The sequence below is a fragment of the Rhinopithecus bieti genome, unplaced genomic scaffold, assembly GCF_001698545.2.
Source record: "Rhinopithecus bieti isolate Rb0 unplaced genomic scaffold, ASM169854v2 scaffold_8911, whole genome shotgun sequence".
Taxonomy (NCBI): Eukaryota; Metazoa; Chordata; class Mammalia; order Primates; family Cercopithecidae; genus Rhinopithecus; species Rhinopithecus bieti.
The window spans coordinates 288836-307351 of NW_016806084.1; the positions used below are offsets into that span (position 1 = coordinate 288836).

An 18516-nucleotide genomic window follows, 5' to 3' on the forward strand; every position below is an offset into this window, starting at 1 on the left:
TCTTGAGCCAAAAGTACTGGACCCAAAATAATCGGCCATCTCCTATCACCCACCCAACAGGACAGCCCCAGTGGGTACAGAAATCCTTTTTATTCATTCCCCGTTATTCATATTTGTACACACACACACACACACACACACACACACACACACACACAGATTTATTACATATTTTCATTATAAAGCTAAATCTTGCAGAAAATTTGGAAGGTTAGAAATGTATGAACCAGAACAATTAAAATACCCATACTCTTATCTTCCAGAGATAACCACTGTTTTCATTTTGGCACAAGACTTTGAAATCCGCTCTCCTATGCATCTTTGCACCTATGAAAGGATTATTTTTAATGTTGATTAAAAGGAGGTCCATCTTCTGAATTTATCCTAAAATACCCCTGCTTGTGTTTTAAAAAAATTAATTCCAGCTCCCTTATTGATTTGTTTTAAAAAAAAGATTTTTTCTTGAACAAGAATGAGACAGATAATTGCATTTTAGTATATCTAGCCAAAAATAAACAAATACATAAATATTGAGGTTCCCAGGATCTTGAACTCAAGGGCAGAAATTTGGGCTCTTTCTTATTCACATGCCTTTCATTTATTCTCCAATTTTCTGTAAAACCTCTCTTCCCTTGAAGGTCCTTTTCCTCTTTTCCTTTTCTGACCTCCCCTCCTCTTCCGCATCCAGTCACTTTTTCAACATAGGTTTCTTGGGTATCCACTTTGCGTCAGTCACTGAGCTTGATGCAAGAAAACAGACTCAACTCCTCCCCTAACTTATTCTTCTATTTCTTTACTTTTTATTTTTTTGTCCCAGTTGCTCTGTCTTGTTAACATACACTTGCAGGCATTTATTGTTTTCTTTGTAACTTACATCTCTAGAAACATCCCCAAATGCAGGTGCCTTCTCTGACAGTCAGTATTCCATAAACTGTCAGATCCATGAAAGAAGCCTCTCTCTGCTGAATTTATGGATTGGCAAAGCCATTTCATAAAAAATGATTAATGATAATTAACATTTTAACTTTGGGCCATTTAATGGCACCTGACAAAAGGGTCAAGTGAATCTCATGGGTGTCATATGTCAAATGTCACAGTTACATGATGTGGCTGAACAGTAGCTAAGAATTCAATGAAGAGAATGTGTGGGGAACTGCAAATGAAGCTTCTGCACCCATTCCCAGGTGGCTGCTTCTCCTTTGCCCCTAGTCAAATTAGACTCCCCACATTAGAAGTACGTGGGCTTCGGTGTGAATGTATGGTTGAGAATTCAGTTTTGTAAAATATGTAATGGCGCCCTACTCTTTCTGTCTCATGCGTTCAATGCTTAAATGCTGTACATTAAGAAAAGTCTAATGAATTCCCAGCATTAGCAACTAAAAGTTGAATTTTTCAGCCTTGCTCACTCTATAACTTGCTCCTTAAACTTACCCTTTGCTGGCTCTGAGCTGATTCCCTCAATGCCCATTCATCCTCATGTCCTCATTTCACTTCCTCACTCCAATCCAGGTCCAATTTCTGCTTCTCTCCCACTTGTTCCTTCCCCTCTCCTCTTCTCCATGAACGTTTACAGATCACCATTCAGCAATGCTCTTCCTGGCTCTAACTAGCCCTCAGGAACCCTCTTTCAGAGGGAAGCCCCACCTTTGCTCTGCCCTAACCTCACAGATGGGACCCAACACAAACTACCATCAACACAAAGTTGAGCATCAAGTGAGACCAAGAATCGATGTGTTTCAGAAATGGAAGGTTGGAATCTCCCTGGGAACTAATGAGATGAATGATCAAGGACCAGGCAAGATGGTGGACGCCATGTACTAGATCTGGATCCACGGGCAATGAGAGTTTGGTGTTGAGATAACAGCTGGTAATGAAAAGGAACAGATTCTTGATGAGGGAGGAGGACACTTCTAGAATAGATTCTTGTTGAGGGAGGAGGACATTTCTAAAGAAAGAGAAAATTGTCTTAGCAAAACAAGGGTTTGATCAGAAAGTGACACCACATGCCCAGATTCCAGCATCTGGGGAGTAGCCCTTTGCTAACAAAATTGGGACCTCATAGTGAGGTGACACGGGAGATACTTGGGACTATAGTCGATGTTATGACCTTAGCAAGAACGTAGATGGCAAAGTGAGGCTGTTTTACACTTCTCCAAGGAGCCCCACCTCAGTTGAGAAAGTTAGTACACTCCTAACCAACATTTTTTGAGTATGTGTGCCAGTCCCTGAGATAAGCACTAAACATTCACCAGCTGATTTCATCTTCACCACCACCCCATGAGCTAAGTTCTAGTTTTACCCTATTTTCTATAAGAAGACACTAAGGCTCAGAGAGATTAGGGAACTTGCTTACTGCCACCCAAGTAGTAAGTGGTAAAGCCAGAACATGGCCCCAACTTGGTCTGACTTTGTCCACATTCCTAATCATATTACCAGGCTCCTGACCATTTGAGTGTGTCATGGTGGCTAAGCAATAAGAAAAGGACAGTTATAAATAGTGGGTGTTCATGGCATTTATTTAAAAATGTAAAGGGGAATCTATTTAAAGAAAAATACGAAGTAAAAATAGCACAAGTTTGGATTGGCCTAAATCTTGAAGGTGAAATGAAAACTACCAGAGGCTGGTAAGCTCTGAAATTGCACATAGCAGGCCTCAGGAAACAGTGCTGTTGGGTATGTTTAAGGAGCAACAGAGAATAATGAGGAGTTTCTTACATATTAAAACAATTCCCCTCGGTTAGGCCGAGTAAGCGTCCCCATGTATCGCAGCTATTCTGACCTTGTGTTGCGTGCCAATGTCAATAGCTGTTGTCACCAGTGGATGGGCCTTCCGTTTGATACTTAGAGATTCTCTTTATGCACTTAAAAGGCATCATTAGTACCAAGTGGCTATTAAAGCAGTCTTGCTGTTCAGAATGATTTTCTGAAGCAAATGCAGAGGAAACGTGCTGAGGGTTGAAGTCATTAGCTGTGACCACAGAAGGACTGACCGTGGGCAATTGTGCCATTAATCTTGATAAGGGGAAGTGTGAACAATTCATAAAATTTGCTTGGTGAGGTATCTCTCTAAATGGACACCAGAGTGAATGACCCCATGTCTTTGCTCTAGGTAAGAGGGACACACATGAGCTGTGAACTCAACTTGGCATAATAAGTGGTGGGGATCCAACAGTGAGTTTAGGACTTGCTGGAGAGGCAGGCCTGTGGCAGGGCTGGCTGGAGTATAGGAGTAGGAAGGAAGTTACAGCTGACATTTTATATAATCCTTGCTGTGGGCCAGACATAGTTCTAGTGCTTCAGATATGAACTGTTTAATCCTCACAACAGTGCTGTGAGTTAGGTACTATGATTATTCCCATTTTAGAGATGAGAAAACTGACATCTAGAGAGGATATGCCACTTGCCTGAGGATGCACAGCTAGTAAATGGCAGAGCTAGGATTCGAACCTAGGTGGTTTGGATGCAGGGGCTGTGTATTTACTACTTTGCTATACAGCATCATCTTAGAGTGGGTATGCTTCTTCTGCCCTCACATGGGCTTTGGGCTCACACAGATCTGGATTTGAACCCCAACTCTGCCACTTCCCTGTTGTTGGACCTTTGACAAGTGACCTCACTTACTTAAAACTCAGTTTCAGCCGGGTGCGGTGGCTCACGTCTGTAATCCCAGCACTTTGGGAGGCTGAGGCAGGTGGGTAACAAGGTCAAGAGATCCAGACCATCCTGGCCAACATGGTGAAACCTTGTTTCTACTAAAAATACAAACATTAGCTGGACATGGTGATGTGTGCCTGTAGTCCCAGCTACTTGGGAGGCTGAGGCAGGAGAATCGCTTGAACCTAGGAGGCAGAGGTTGCAGTGAGCCGAGATCGTGCCACTGCATTCTAGCCTGGTGACAGAACGAGACTCCATCTCAAAAAAAAAAAAAAAAAAAAAAAAAAAAAAAAAAAAAAAAAAAAAGACTCAGTTTCTACATTTGTAGAGAGGAGAGTTTTTATGAAATTATGTGAAGTGTCAGGCAATTAACAGTGCTTGAACACATATAACTCCCCCCTTCTTCCACACTGAAGGTACAGATCCTGTACTTGCCAGGCCGGGACACTAAAGGGGGGATGTGGATGGACAGAAGGATGCTGCCTGAACCAGAACCTCCATGACAAGGGGCCAGCTTAGACCACTGGCCAGAAAGACAGTGCTCTCTTCCCTGTCACCTGCTTCCTAACTGGCCTCTTCCATTTGGATTCTAGATTAGTCTAATATGAATTGGATATTTGTGTACACCTAAAATTCATATGTTGAAGCCCTAGCCCCTAATGTGACTGTATTTGGAGAAAGAGGCTATTAAGAGATGACAACGGTTAAATGAAGTAATCAAGGTAAGGCCATGATCTAATAGGGCCAGTTCCCGTAGAAGAAGAGCCGAAGACACCAGGGCTCTGAGTCTCCTCCATGTGAGCACGTAGCTGTCACAAGCTGCCCACAGTCCACAAAGTGGCTGTCCACAAGCCAGGAAGAAAGCCCTTACCAGGAACTGAATCAGCTAGTACCTTGATCTGGGACTTCCTAGGCTTCAGAACTTTGAGAAAATAAATGTTTGTTGTTTAAGCCACCCAGCCTGTGGTGTTTTATTATGGCAGCCTGAGTTGAGACATTTTATCATGATCTCATGTTGAATGGGAGAGTAAAGTCTGGAAGTGCATTCAAAACTTGACTTTCATCAGTAATCCAAATTTGGTAAAGATGGCTATAAATGCTTTGCTTCTCCTGCCATGGAGCAGTAGAGTCAAATTCCCCTCCTCTTGAATCTGGATAGGCTCTAGTGACTTATTTGACCAAAAGAATACGATAGAAGTGGTGTTCTGGGACTACTGAGGATGGGTCAGAAGAAGCCTTAAAACTTCCATCTTGACCTTTTGGGATACTTGCTCTTGAAACACAGTCTGCCATCACATGAGAAAACAAGTAACCCAAGGAAAGCCCTTCAGGGGGTGAAATAAGGATCCTCCTTGGAAATGGATCCTCTAGCTCCAATAAAGCCACCTCTTCTAATAGCACATGGAGCAGAAACAAATCCATCCTACTGAGCCCTACCCAAATTACAGATTCTTTAGAAATGTCAATTATTGTTGTGGGTTCTTTCAGTCATTGTGCTTGGAAGTGATTTTTCTGCTGCAATACATAACTGGAACTTCAAGAAACACTTCCAAAACACCTCTACCTCTGCTCAAAGCCACCTCTGAACTGCCCCAGGGGTGAATTTGTTGGCCCGTGTGCTGAGGATTTCCTGTGTGGGGGAGTCACCTCCCACCACCTGGGATAGGTGATGGGCAGAGCTGAAGACTGCCTCTCCTGGCTAAACACAGGCCTCGGATGTCCAGGGTTACATTCAGCTTTGAGCTCCTCACAAACCGTGTTGTCAATTGTGAACATCAGACCCCATTTTACCATGGGGGGAACATGGAATACATAGGGCTAAGGGAGAAGCCACAGGCTTTTAGACTTTCAGTCTTCCAATTTCCTCCGCACCCCTCTGCCCATCCACAGCTTCTAGAAAATGCTGAGCCTGGAAAGAGAAACAGCCTGGTTGTAGTTCAGCGGTTCTCAACCTTAGGCGCACATCAGAATCACTTGGGAGCTTAAGAAAATACTGCTGGGCCCACGCTTAAAGATGGAGTTTAATTGGTCTACTAACAGTTTGCCACTGACAATGTGAGCTGGTCATGACACTAAATAATGCTGAATCTCAGAATAACCGAAATTATTCCCTTTTCAAGTCTCCTCCAATCATCTGATGACAAAAGAGAATCTCTGTTTGGTGCTAACTTGTCTTTAACAACTCTCCAACTCTTGCCATCAACCAAAATTTGGATTTTTGGATATTTGTCTGTACCCAAGTCTCTTGTTGACATGTAATCCCCAATTTTGAGGTGAGGCCTGGTGGGAGCTGATTGGATCATGTGGACAAATCTCTCATGAACAGCTTGGGCCATCTCCTTGGTGGGGAGGGGGCTCTTGCTCTGAGTTCGCGTGAGTGTGTGGGCACCTTCTCCTTCATTCACTCTCTCTTGCTCCTGCTTTTGCCATGTGACGTGCCTGCTACCCCTTTGCCTTCCATCATGGTTGTAAGCTTCCCGAGGCCTCCTTAGAAGCTGAGTAGATAGATGCCAGCACTGTGCTTCCTATAAAGCCTGCAGAACGATGAGCCGTTTAAACTTCTTTTCTTTATAAATTACCCAATCTCAGGTGTTTCTTTATAGTGCTACAAGAATGGGCTAACACATCCCCATAGCAGCCAGTTGAGAAAACCATATTGCTTATAAAAGAGCCACATCACAACTTACCAGGAGAATGCTGAGTCTCAGAGACATTTGGTGACTTGCCCAAGGACTCAGGCCACTGGTCCTCCTTTTCCCCCTGCCCCAACTTAACATTTAATGAAGAAAATTATGCCAATAGAGGGGACCTCTGCCATATAATCAGTAGAAGCCCTTTAGACTCCATTCCTTTTTTTGTTTTGTTTTTTTGAGAAAGGGTCTCGCTATGTTCCTCAGGCTGGAGTGCAGTGACACGATCACGGCTCACTGCAGCCTCAACAACCTGGGCTCAAGCAAACCTCTTACCTCAGCTTCCTGAGCAGCTGGGACCACAGGTGCATGCCATCTCACCTAATTTTTGTATTTTTTTGTAGATACAGGGCCTCATCATATTGCCCAGGCTGGTCTCAAACTCTTGAGTTCAAGCAATCTGCCCACCTCTGCCTCACAAAGTGCTGGGACTAGAGGTGTGAGCCACCGTGCCTGGCCTAGACTCCATTTCTTACTCTGATCCCAGCATAAAGACAAAACAAGTCCCACTGAGGGTGGGGAGAGGACGCATGGAAGGGAGGAGAAAGAATGAATTGTGGAGAAGATTAAGACTTTTTAGTTTAGGAGGCAACTTTAGAAAGTTACTTGGAGAAGGAATTTGGTTCAAAAAAGAAAGAACTTTCTAATACCAAGGTTGCAAGTGGCTGTGCCAGGAGACAGCCACAGTGGAAAAGCCCAGCCCTCACCAATTCTTTTTTCACTTAAGGTAGTCTTTCTTTCCTGCTGGCTTCCTCCAAATGTGTACAGATTCTTGACTGCATGCTCGTGTTTTTGGACAGAATTCTCTTGTATACCACGGTACAGGCTACTACTCAGGTGCTTTCAAACCTGGATTCCTAAATCATCTTCAGACAGCTGGTACATGCAAGTTAGCCTCCTAGTTCTCCTACTCACCCTCCAATAAGAACACATCTTTGAGCTTCTGGATGGGGTAAAAAAGAGCTGAACCAGATGAGGAGATTGAAGGGAATCCAGATTAAGTCCTGGAGGAAATGCTTGTACCTGTTACTGGGATGTGATTTACTCTTAGCCAACAGCAGGTGTCCAAGGCCCTCTTGTTGAGCTTAGAGTCTGGCCACTCAAGGTTCATCCGCCACTATGCAGATCAGAGGCCCATCAGGCCACCTGGGGTGCTTATTAACAAGACAGACCTCTCAGCCCACATCCGAGTGTGATTCTTTAATCTTTAGCTGATTTTGATAGTAGAATCCATGGGCTACATTTCGCCAAACACTGACCGGGGTGTCTCAGACAGTGTGTCCCCAGGAAATGTGGGCAACAGGATGTTCTTGGTCAGGATGCAGGGGTGGGTTCAAGAGGTACCACAAGTTTTTTCCCACTGGACATTTTGGAGAGGGAAGGAGGGCAACCTAGGAGTCCAGAGAATGAAATAATAGACTCTAGACATTTAGAGCCTCAGAAATAGATGGTCTTCTTAATAATTAAATAAATAAATCTTAAAATAATAGAATACATTTGTAGTTGAACTTAGTGGTTAAAGAATCAGTCTTGCATAGAGCCTGCCTCTCTACTTGGTAGCTGGATAACTGACATTGAGTTACTTAACCTCTCTGAGCCTGTTTCCTCATTCATTAGTGGGGCATACTGTTAGGTGCGATATAATAGATCTTTGGACTATTGTGACATATGAGTCAGCACATGTGAAAGACCTGGTGCAAGAGACTAAATGTGTGTGTCCTCCCAAAAAGTACATGTTGAAATCTAATCTGCAGTGTGATGGTATCTGGAGCTGAGGACTTTGGGAGATAATTAGGTCATGAACTTGAAGCCTTCCTGAATGGGATTAGTGACCTTATAAAAGAGACTTCAGAGGGTTCTCTTGCCCCTTCCATGATGTGATGATGCAGTAAGGTGCTATCTATGACCCAGGAAGCAGATCCTCACCAGATGCTGAACCTGTTGGCTCCTTGGACTTCTCAGCCTCCAGAAATGTAAGCAACAGTTTTCTGTTTTTTCATGAGTCACCCAGTTTATGGTACTCTGTAAAATAGCAGTCCAAACAGACTAAGACACATGGCATTGAGTCTGGCACATGGTAAAGGCTCTAGAAGTTCTTATTATCATTAATAGGATCATAGACTCTTAAAACTAGAAGTGACCACAGAGATCATCTAGTGAATCCAATGTCCATCTAGTGACACTGGCAGGAAAAAAATAAATAAAGGAAGGCACTGGGTGTGCTGGGGGGTTGGGGGGGCTCCCCTGGGTGGCTTCCCGTCTTTTCCAGAGGGCCTAGCCTCTGGTTGCTGCACAGCTGAGGGAAGGGCCACTTTAGCCATCGAAGGAGTTTGGAGGTCCAGTTTGTATACATCCTACAAACCTGAGAACCTCAACTTTCTGCATTTACCAACATTTACTTTGCAGAGCTCACAGTCCAGCTGTCTGTGGGCACCAGCAGTCTCAGCCGAAGAGAGCAGGGCTGCAGCCTCCCTCCCCTTACTCTGGCGTTTAATCAAGACAGTATTCAAAATATGATTCTGGGAGATTATATTGGGAGATTTGCAGGAGGCTCTCAGGGGGGCAGAGATGGTGGGAACAGATTGGCACTGGGGGCTTGAGGCTGGGATAATCACAGGCTCAGACGTGCCATTCTCAGGCCCTTCTCCTGGACCCCAGGAGCTCACCATCAGCTCTGGAGGAGACACTGAGCAGCAGGATGGAGAACTAGATCATCCCTGTATTTTACAGTGGCAGAACTCGGAGGGGAAGGGGCTTGTCCAAGCCACAAAACAAGGTGGTAACACAATTGAGAAGGTAAAGCAGGTTTCTGGGATCCCAGACTGCCCTTCAGTCCCTCTCACACCCCACTGTCTCCAGCCAACTAGGACCAGATCTTTGAGATAACCTTAGGCTGCAGGCGCCTGCTTTGGGCTGGGGAAGGCAGGGAGAGGCTAGGCCACCTAGGCAAGAGATGTTTCTTGCAGCTGGATAGACAACCTCCTGGGGCCCTGGGTGGTGAAGTAGGGCAACTCGGGAAGGCCTCCTTTCCCAAGGTTGAAGCTGAACTGCTGGAGGCAGTGTGCAGGTGAGATTCCCCCTAACCCCCACCCTCTGGGTCCTAGACCCTGCTCAGCCACATGAACTGAGTTTAGAGGGGTCCCTTCTCCAATCTGGTCTTCAGCTTCCCATCTCCAAGTATTGACTCTCTGATTCCAAGGATCACTCTCCCCTCCACGAAATGGCTCTCTAGGGCCCTACTCTCAACTGGAAGCCCTAGGATGCCTCTGCCGCCTCTGCAGTCTCCGGACAGACGGGTCTACCTGGCCCCCCAGTAGGGGGTGGGGTCGAGAGTGCCTTGAAAGAAACCTCCAGCTAATGCTCTTTATTACAAGCGTTAATCCCGCAAAGCCGACTGGAAATAATGTTTATCTTTTCGCAGTTTAATTTTCCGGACCCTAAGCCGCGGGTCAGCGAGGGCGACTGAAGGTCCCCGGGGAGGTTGGGGGTGGGAGCAGCTGTTGCCCAGGAACAAAACGAAAGCAAAGAGGGGTCTCCCATAGGAAGCGTGGGCGGGTGTTCGGGCGGGCAAGCGAGAACCGAAAAGGGACATTGACTAGGGCGGAAAGCTGGAGTTGGTCTCCACCACGGACCGCTGTGACCCCGAGCTGATCACCTGCTCTCCCGTTTGGGCTTAACCTTCTCATCTGAAGAGGAGGTTTGCAGTTTTTATAAGTCATGATCTCTAAAGTCCCTTCCGACAGCAAAGCGGTCTTTTCCATAGAGAAGAAGGGCTAGGAGTTGGCGCGCTGCTTCGACTTCCCTAGCATTTCCAACCTCCACATTTCCCCTCATCGTCCTCCAAAGGTCTTCAATTCTCCTGCCCAGGAGAAGGACTCTGCTCGCCTGGATTTCAGTGACTGATAATCTGGCATCCGCGCTGGTCTGGAAGGCCTGGCCTGGCCGGACCCAGCGCTGGAGACGCAGCTCCCCAGGGATCCAGGCCTTGGGCGCACACCCCACTGCGTTTCCTCCTGCCTCCCCGCCCCATCTGCTCTTCGGAGCTCCCCTCTAGGGCACTGTCCCGGGTCCCTGCTTCCCTGCTAGCAGCGGTGCGCTCATTCCCTGGCTAAAGCCAAAGCCACTAGACTCGGGACGCAAACGCAGGCAGCCTCCCCCAGCCAGCATTGCGCGGGCGTCTTTACGTCTCTTACCCCCAACCCCGCTGCTCGACACTCCTAGCAAGGGGGACAAAGACCCCTTCCCTGCCCGTCAGTTCCCATTGGTTGGCCTGTACCGGAAGTGTTTGCTGACACTTTTGATAAAACGGGAAGAATGCCCCCTCTCGCCTCACACCGACCCTGAAAGCTGCCTGACCTCGCGATTAGGTTCAGTTCCATCGGAGGAGCGCAGTCCTCATCACCCCTCCCCCCAGTAAACTTACAACCCATGGACGAACCCGGAAACAGATGCAGTTTCCAGATAAACATCCTGACAAGTCCCACCACTTCCCATGCGGGTGACCCGCGAGGTGGTCAGCTTGGCTCCACGGATTGGTTACGCAGCGGTTAGTCCGCTGAGCTGCAGTCGCCACGACCTTGTCGGTTACCTTGTCAGTTTCTTTCCCAGCTACTAAAGGAACTGAGGTATGCACCCCACGCTGCGCTGTCGCAAGAACCCCTGGCCGCAATGCATGTTTGCCTGCACCCCGACCTCTCCAAGCACCCCTGGCAAAGATAGGCCACACAGCATGGGTTCGGACTGATTATTTTTAAGGACACAAGGGGTTGGGAGGGGGAGAAGACACACAGGGTCCTTAGTAGCTGGGTCTGCGATGAAGTTACAAAGTGAGGGGGCGTGGTGGAGGTGAGAGACAGGGATGAGCAGGAGAGGAAGGCTTGTTGAATCCAGAGGAGGAAGAGACTTGGTAGAGTCGTTGGGTGGGGCAGACTTGCCCAGCCTCCCACTTGGCCTTCCCCAAGGTGCCCTGCCATCTCCTCTGTGGGATCTGCTAAGGTACAATTCTGCCCACCAACCTAGCTCTGCGTGCAAGGACAGCTGCTAGGAGGGTTTCTGTGTGTCTGTCTCTTAGGCAAAATGAGAGCTCCTGGTCCCTGGCAAGGTCTGGCAGCTTCTTAACCTGGAGATGAATTCGAAACGTGGGGCCCATTTCCAAGATTCTTTCGCAAATCGCAGCCATTGCGCTAACCTGCTGAGAGAGGAAAGGTTGATTAAAACCCAAAGGCCCCTTAGTGGCAATTCTTAGGAAACCTCTGGGTCAGCCATGTCTCTTCTGAAGGCAAGCAAAGGGTCTAGAGGCAATTAGCTTGCCAGAGGTAATGTTTGGATCCGTTGTGTAAATTCAAATAACAGTGTAACCCACTTTTCTAAGCCAGCAGCTAATCCTGAGAGAAATTACTACAAAGAGCAGAATCTGACAGTAATTGCTGGAGGCTGCCTCATGCTTGGGGAATGTCCCTTTGTGGGGTGAAATTCCCTTCCACCAGGTCCTTAACACAGTGAAAGAACCAGCCAGCATAAGGGGACACTGATTGGCAGTCACTGGCCTGCCTGGGGATGAGCCCTTGGTAGGGTGCTATCCAGGGACAGCACCAATCTAGGGTCTGAAACTGTTGACCGCAGGGGCATGTCTACAACTTCCCAGGGGTTTTGGTGGGACACAGAGAGGGCTGCAAGCTGGACTTAAGCACTGAGTTTAAATTTATGGTGTGCTTCTGGCCCACAATCTTAGACTTCTCCAAAAGCCCTGGTGCTTGCCCAACCCTAGTAAACTCTCTGAGCAGCACAGCAGGGGACCAGCGAGTTTCCTCTGAAGGGCAGGCAGGGGACAAGGGCAATTGTGCTAGAGGGGCATGGTGATGTACACCTGGTGAATTTGGCAGTACACTGGACCACGAATGCAGAGATCCTGGTTGTCCATCTCTCGAACGGATTTCTAAGTGATTCTAGGTAAATTACAGTCTCCCTGTGAACTTATTATTATTTGGCTTTAAAGTAAGGGAGTACTAGAACTTATCTCTACGCTTCTGTCTGAAAGAGTGCTGTGAAGCAATCTCCCGTCAGGTCTGTGGCAGACCTGGGCAGACGGGAATGGCAGAGGGTGTGCAATTGCCGGGCAGGGCGGTGGGTGGGTGTCTTTTGCATAGATACTCCCAGCGCCTTTGGGGGCCCACTACCTTCTGCTCCAGACGGGTACTGGCACTGCACTACAGGCTCGCTCCTCCGCGGGCACGGCGCACAGTTCAGCGGTAGTCCCTGCAGGGCAAACCTGGGGTTCCCAAAAGCTTTGGCTATGCAGGAAGACTCGTCGCACGGGGAGTCTCTCGGGACTGAGAGTCGCCGGGCAGAGGCAGGAGGCTGTCCGGGAATCATATGGCACTCAGAACTTCGTGGCCTAGGCCGGGCTGGGGGTGCACCTTCGACAGCGCTGGCTGCCGCGGTGTGAGCCAGAGACCAGATGCGCGGTTTCTCCACGCATGGGTAGTTCATGGTCAACCTAGGGCCGCCTGTCTCCGCCGCGAGGAAGTCAGCTTCTTCCGATCCGGAAGGTTCACTGAAGGAGAAGCGGGGCGCGGCCAGGCCACACTCCCTGCGCTCCAATCGGCCCTCTCGAGCTGCAGCGCAGGGCCCAGGCAGCGACTGCGCGCCTTTTCGGAACTCCGTCAGCCTGTCTGCAGCTGTGGACACTACCTCCTCGTCTTCAGCTTCCTCCTCCTCCTCTTCCTCCAGATCTTCCAGGTCACTCAGCCGGAGCCCCCGGGCCTCCTGGCTAGCAGTAACTTCTGCAGGAAATCAAGAGCGAGTGAGAAAAGCCCCAGGGCCCAAGGGAAATCGGAGGAATGCCCATCCCTGAGAAGCCTTTAGCAAGAAATGCCCTGCATTCAGGGCATCCGCGGGCATCCGCGGTGTCATTCACCAGACCTGCCGTACCACCCCTTGCATTTGCCCCAGGGTTGTTGGCCGCCTGTCCCTGGGAAAGAATTCCTGCCCCAGCCCTGCCCCCGCCCTTTAGCGAACTCCTCCTCTCGCGAGTAGTGCCAAGGCAAGGAAATGCCACTTGGCGCTGCCTGAGTTCTGGATCTCAGCTTCTCAATTGCGAAAAACCAGGGAGCAGTTTTTCCTCCATTTCAATATTTACAAGTGACTGCTGTTATATCATTTAATTCCGCAACTATTTACTGAGCGCCAACTATATGCCTGCCATCATTTAGGTATTAGGTGTGTAGGGCATATGGCAGTGAGTAAGCCTTCTACTGGAGTTGGCATTCTAGAGAGGGTAGTTGGGTATGTAAACTTTCTCACAGTGACAAGTATGGCAAAGGAAATCCAAACAGGCTGGCAGAACAGAAAATAACTGGGAAGCTATTTTGGCTTGGGTGAGTCAGGAAGAACTTTAGGAGGTAACACTTTGATGTCAAGAAGAAGCCGGTTGTGTAGATTTACAGGTAGAACGCAGTGCACAGGCTAATGCTCTGAGACAGGCAGGGAGGTGCAAGGGTAATTCTGAGGACCTTCCAGAAAATCTACCCTACAGGGCAGCTTTTGAAAGACCAAACTGCTTGATGGCTTGTAAAACCCTTAAGGTGGACTGGTGAACGTTTTCAGTACCTTTGGTGTCAGCGTTTAGGCAGCCTAGCGAGTCCTCCTCTCCTCCCTCTGCCTTCCTCTCCTCCCCACCTTTGTTCTTGGGTGCCCACGTCATTTTGTTCTCTTTCTTGAGGCGCCGGCGCGCATTGGCGAACCAGGTGGACACCTGGGTGAGGGTCATCTTGGTGATGATGGCCAGCATGATCTTCTCACCCTTAGTGGGGTAGGGGTTTTTGCGGTGCTCATTAAGCCAGGCCTTGAGTGTGCTGGTGGTCTCCCGGGTGGCATTCTTTCGGCGACCAGTGCCACTCAATTCCACTGCACCATACCTGTGGGGGAGAACCTGGCTCACATTCTAGAAGGGGAACAAGGAACTGCAGGCAGAGGGCCATCTATGGCCTGGAAGTATGATTCAGCTCCCTCCTTCTCCCCTGCCCCCATCCACCCTACCTTGGCAGTGGGGGAGGAAAGCCTCACAGTGCCATTCGCCAAGGCCCTTCACTCCTTACCGTTCATATTGGTACTGCCCCAGAGTCCGCTCATAGGGATAATAGGCTCCTGGTTGTGCCAGGCTGGGTGTAAAACTCCCTGCAGCCTCCTTAAATTCATACTGTGGATTCTGGAGGGAGAGAAAAGGAGAATTCAGGACTACAGTTGGGGAGGGGGCACATGCGGTGGTAGCCAAGGGTCTGGTTCAAATTCCAGTATGGCCACTGGTACTGGTCATGTGATCTTGGGCACAGTTGCTTAACCACTCTGTGCCTCAACTTTTTCCTTGGTAAAATGGCGATAATAGTACTTATAGGTTATTGAAGAAGACCATGCTAGCAGAATGCTTGGCAGAATCCCTGGTGCAGAGTAGGCAGTAGTTAAATATTAGCTGCTGTTATTACTGTATCACTTACCCCTCCCCCTCCTCTCCACACACAACACACACCAGCTGGGGCATTTCCTGCTTTACTCTTCTTCAGGAGCTTTTCTCTGACCCTTTGTATCCCTGTGACATTGGGTAAAGTATTTGAACCCCTGTGCACCTCTATTTCCTCATTTATAAATTGAGATTAATGATTACTTGCTTACCTCACAGAATTCACAGAAGTATAAATGTTTTCTAAACAGTATGAAGTTCAAGTTCTGCAAACTGTAATGTACTGTATTTTTTTGTCCTCCTTATACACAGTCCTAACCATTTCCTTTCCTCAGGAGTGTGGGTCTTTCCTTGACTTTCTCTGGGTTTCACCTGTCTCTACTGCTCACGACCCTGGGACTCCACTCCTGTACTCACCAGTGCCCCATACAGTGCGGGGGGCTCCGGGCTATAGGGCAGGTAGCCAGGGTAGCTCTGGGCAGCTGCAGCAGCCGTGTAGGGGGCTCCATAGATGCCCAAGGTGGTGCCCAGCTCTGGTCGTGCACTGCCCAGCAGTCGACTATCGTAGGGTGCGCAGCAGAGAGCAGGCGCTGGGGTGGAGCCTGATGCCACATCTGAGACTGAGCGTGGGGTAGACTCGCAGCATGTGGTGCTGGAACTTGCCGACACCAGAAACTACAGGGGCAAGAAAGAGGGCACTGGAGGTCAGAGACCCCTGCCTCCCGCTGGCGGGAGCTAGAAGCAAAGAGGGTGAAATCAGATTGCTCCTTCATTCATTCCTTCATTATGCATTAACTAAATGCCACCTGGGCTGAGCATTCTGTTAGGTGCTGGGACGGGAATTATAAAAGGCATTTTAACCAAAATACCCTTATAGATGCGCCTATGCCATTGCTAAGGCCCCAGAGCCCCAGGAGGCCGGGAAAATGTGAATATTCTGAAACCGGAATTAAAGACACCAAACCCTCAGCCCCCTTCCCTACCCTCCTCACAGGATCCGCAAAGGTGGAGCTAGAAGGTGGCCTTAGAGACCATTATTAACGTCTCATTCCTGCTCCCCATTTTATAGATTGGGAGTGGAGGATCAGAGAGAGTATGAGACTTGTCTAAGATCACGCAGCAGGTCAAAGGTCGAGCCAGCACTAGACAACAGGAAAATACACTCAGAACTCTAGAGAAAAGCTGCAGAACAGTGGAGGGGGTGTCCGCAGAACTTTTCCAGGAAACCCTTGTCAACGCACAACATCCACTTTGGTTTGGAAAATCGAGGGAACTGGAGAGCTTGGACCCGCCCAAGGAAGGGGTAGGAGAAGAGTCCAGGTCAACATATGGCGAGATGGACAGCGTTGTAGCCTACAAGTCCTTCCCTCTTTCCTTCCTTCCTTCCTTCCTTCCTTCCTTCCTTCCTTCCTCTCTCTCTCTTTTTCTTTCTTTCTTTCTCTTTAAGACACTCCCGGCCACCTGAGACTTCTGTATAGGAGGAGGCCTGACTGGGAGATCCCTGTGATCCCACCCACCTCACTGAGCGCATGGTCAGAGGGTCCGTGTTTCAGGTCACAGGATTTTCCAGGGTGCACTCCGGGGTGAAACGTTCTCATTTAGGGATTGGGGATGTCAGAGGAGGCTGTGACACATTACCCTGGTCCTTGCTCCTTCGGGCTTCCCCAGGACACAAGAGGAGGAAGATCAGAGACAGGCACCGGGCACTAGGCACTCCCTCCACCCAGTCTGTCCCCTGTCCCCCATAGAGGCACCTCTTACCTGGGAAGCGCCGCTGTACGGGTGTCCAAAGTGCGGGAAGGACATGGTGGCTGTCCCTGGCCCGCCTCTCTCTTCCCTTTCGAGTTCCCGTCTCAGCCCAACTGTTCGGCGCCCCCAGCAGTGCGGCGTCTCAGTTGCTTACACCGTGGCGGGTGCCCAGCGCCGGTTCCTCCGCCTGGTTGGCCCGAGTGGAGGCAGAGGCGAGGGCAGCCGGGCTGCCGAGCCCTGCGCTCCGGAAGGCGCCCCTCCGGCCCGTGGGGTCCGGAAGACAGAAGGGCCCATGGATGGGCAGGGGAAGGAAGAAGATGTTGGTTCCCAAAGGCGCGTGGTGGCGAGGTGAGGTGCGGCGCGGCGCGGGGCTGTGAGGCTCCGGAGGTGTCCCAGTCCAAGGTGGCCAGAGGCTCAATGTGACGTCACGGTAATCCCGAGCCGCCAGACGGGACCCCGGGCCCCGGGGCCCCGGGCCACCAAGCGTGCCAAGCGCAGCCAGCCCGTGCGCGCGCGCGCACTCTCATCCACACTCACACTTGCTTCGGGAGGTTTGTGCAGCTGGCGAGGAACGTCAAAGACCCTGACCCTCTCAGCTCGGCGCTGAATCCTACCCCTTTCCTCCAGGAGCTCAGGCGCGCGCGCACACACACACAACCTCTCCAAATTACCCGGGAGAAGTAGGAGAAACGCCTCCCTCTGAGCCGCGCAGGCCCCTGGCGCAGCGCGCTCACCTCCTCCCCTGCGGCCCGGAGGAGGCGAGAGGCAACCGGGGCGGCGAGGGAGGAGAGAATACAAAAGAAGAGACAGGAGAAAAGTGGGGGAGAAAGGCAAGAGGGAGAAGGAGGAGGGGAGAGGGGAGACATGAGTCTGAGTGAACAGAGGCGCGCGGGGGAGGGGGAGGGAGCTGGGGTGGGCGAAGGCTGGGCGGAGGCTGAGCACTGGCAGGTGGAGGAGAGCAGAGGCCCGGGGGAGAAGCCTCCAGCCCGGCTCCTCCGCCCCTGCGCTGAAGGAAAGTTTGTTCACGCCACAGGCCCGGCTCTCGTTGGAACAGCTCCGGGCAGCGTCGGTGGATCCCACTGGCCCGCCCATCTTTGTCCTCGGGGATCTGGTTCCCCGCCTCAGCCTCCCCAGGACTCGGGCTAGATTCCGACTCTCCAAGCCCTGGCCTTGCCCAGGCCTTAACCTTGGGACTTCTCTGCAGCTGCCTGGTCCTCGAGTAGGCCGGATAGCGCCCCCTCGAGGCCGAGGCTCAGGATCCCTCAGATTCGGTCCGGAAACTCGCCGGGTCCGATCCCTGGTATCCGCAGGCTGCTTGCTAAGATCCCTGGGCATCTCCTCCGAAGGCAAGGCTTGGCTGCCTCGCGCGCGCCGCCCGCAGTGGCCGCGGGGCAGCCGGGGAGGCTGAAGAAGGCGCCCGGTCCGGGCTGCAGCCCCTGTGCTCCGCTGGGGGTGGCGCTGGAGAGCCGCAGTGGAGCGCTCCGGGAGGGTGGCCCATTCCCTGCGCTCCTCCTGGACGCCCGGCTGGGCCCAGCGGTCAGACCACCTCCTCACTCCATCCCAGGGGTCTTCAAAGGGGCACTGATGGGTGGGAGGTGTCGGGTGGGGGGGAGGCTCGTTGGTATCCAGGAGGGGGCTGCCTCCTCCAGGCCTAGTCCCGAGACAGGGCACCTCCAGTTTGCGAGCACTATAGACTGCACATCTGAAGGCTCAATACTCAGGCCCCAGCTGCCCTTCTGAGAGCCTCCAACCCGCGACGTCTAGGGGCGAAAAGGGACTGTCGCTCTGGTAGGGGAAGGTCTTCGGTGGGCACTGCAGGGATCCAGTGGGATTTGCAGGCCAGAAACCTCAGAAAGCCTTGCCTTTCACTTAACGGGGTCACCGTGCTTTATACTTTTAAAATGCTCTTCCAGGACCTTGCTGCAACTCCTCCGAGGAGCCATAGGGGTTGGTTCAAGGGCCCAGTTT

General features: G+C 50.5%; 1 protein-coding gene across 4 annotated transcripts; it reads right to left on the reverse strand.

Annotated features, from left to right (window-relative positions):
• Positions 1-11072: 11072 nt before the first annotated feature.
• Positions 11073-17934, reverse strand: IRX6 (iroquois homeobox 6). 4 transcript variants are annotated; one of them, XM_017874635.1, is made up of 7 exons: positions 16561-17364; positions 16317-16458; positions 15217-15474; positions 14441-14550; positions 13953-14260; positions 12521-13126; positions 11073-11532 (listed from the first exon to the last, which is right to left on the reverse strand). In XM_017874635.1, exons 2-7 carry the CDS (start codon positions 16395-16397, stop codon positions 11528-11530), a joined length of 1368 nt encoding a protein of 455 aa, XP_017730124.1. In that variant the 5' UTR covers positions 16398-16458; positions 16561-17364; the 3' UTR covers positions 11073-11527. The 4 variants fall into 4 exon arrangements, with proteins under 4 accessions (XP_017730124.1, XP_017730123.1, XP_017730125.1 ...); XM_017874634.1 differs by having other exon boundaries at positions 11073-11535; XM_017874636.1 differs by lacking the exon at positions 16317-16458 and having other exon boundaries at positions 11073-11535; positions 16561-17934.
• Positions 17935-18516: the final 582 nt, after the last annotated feature.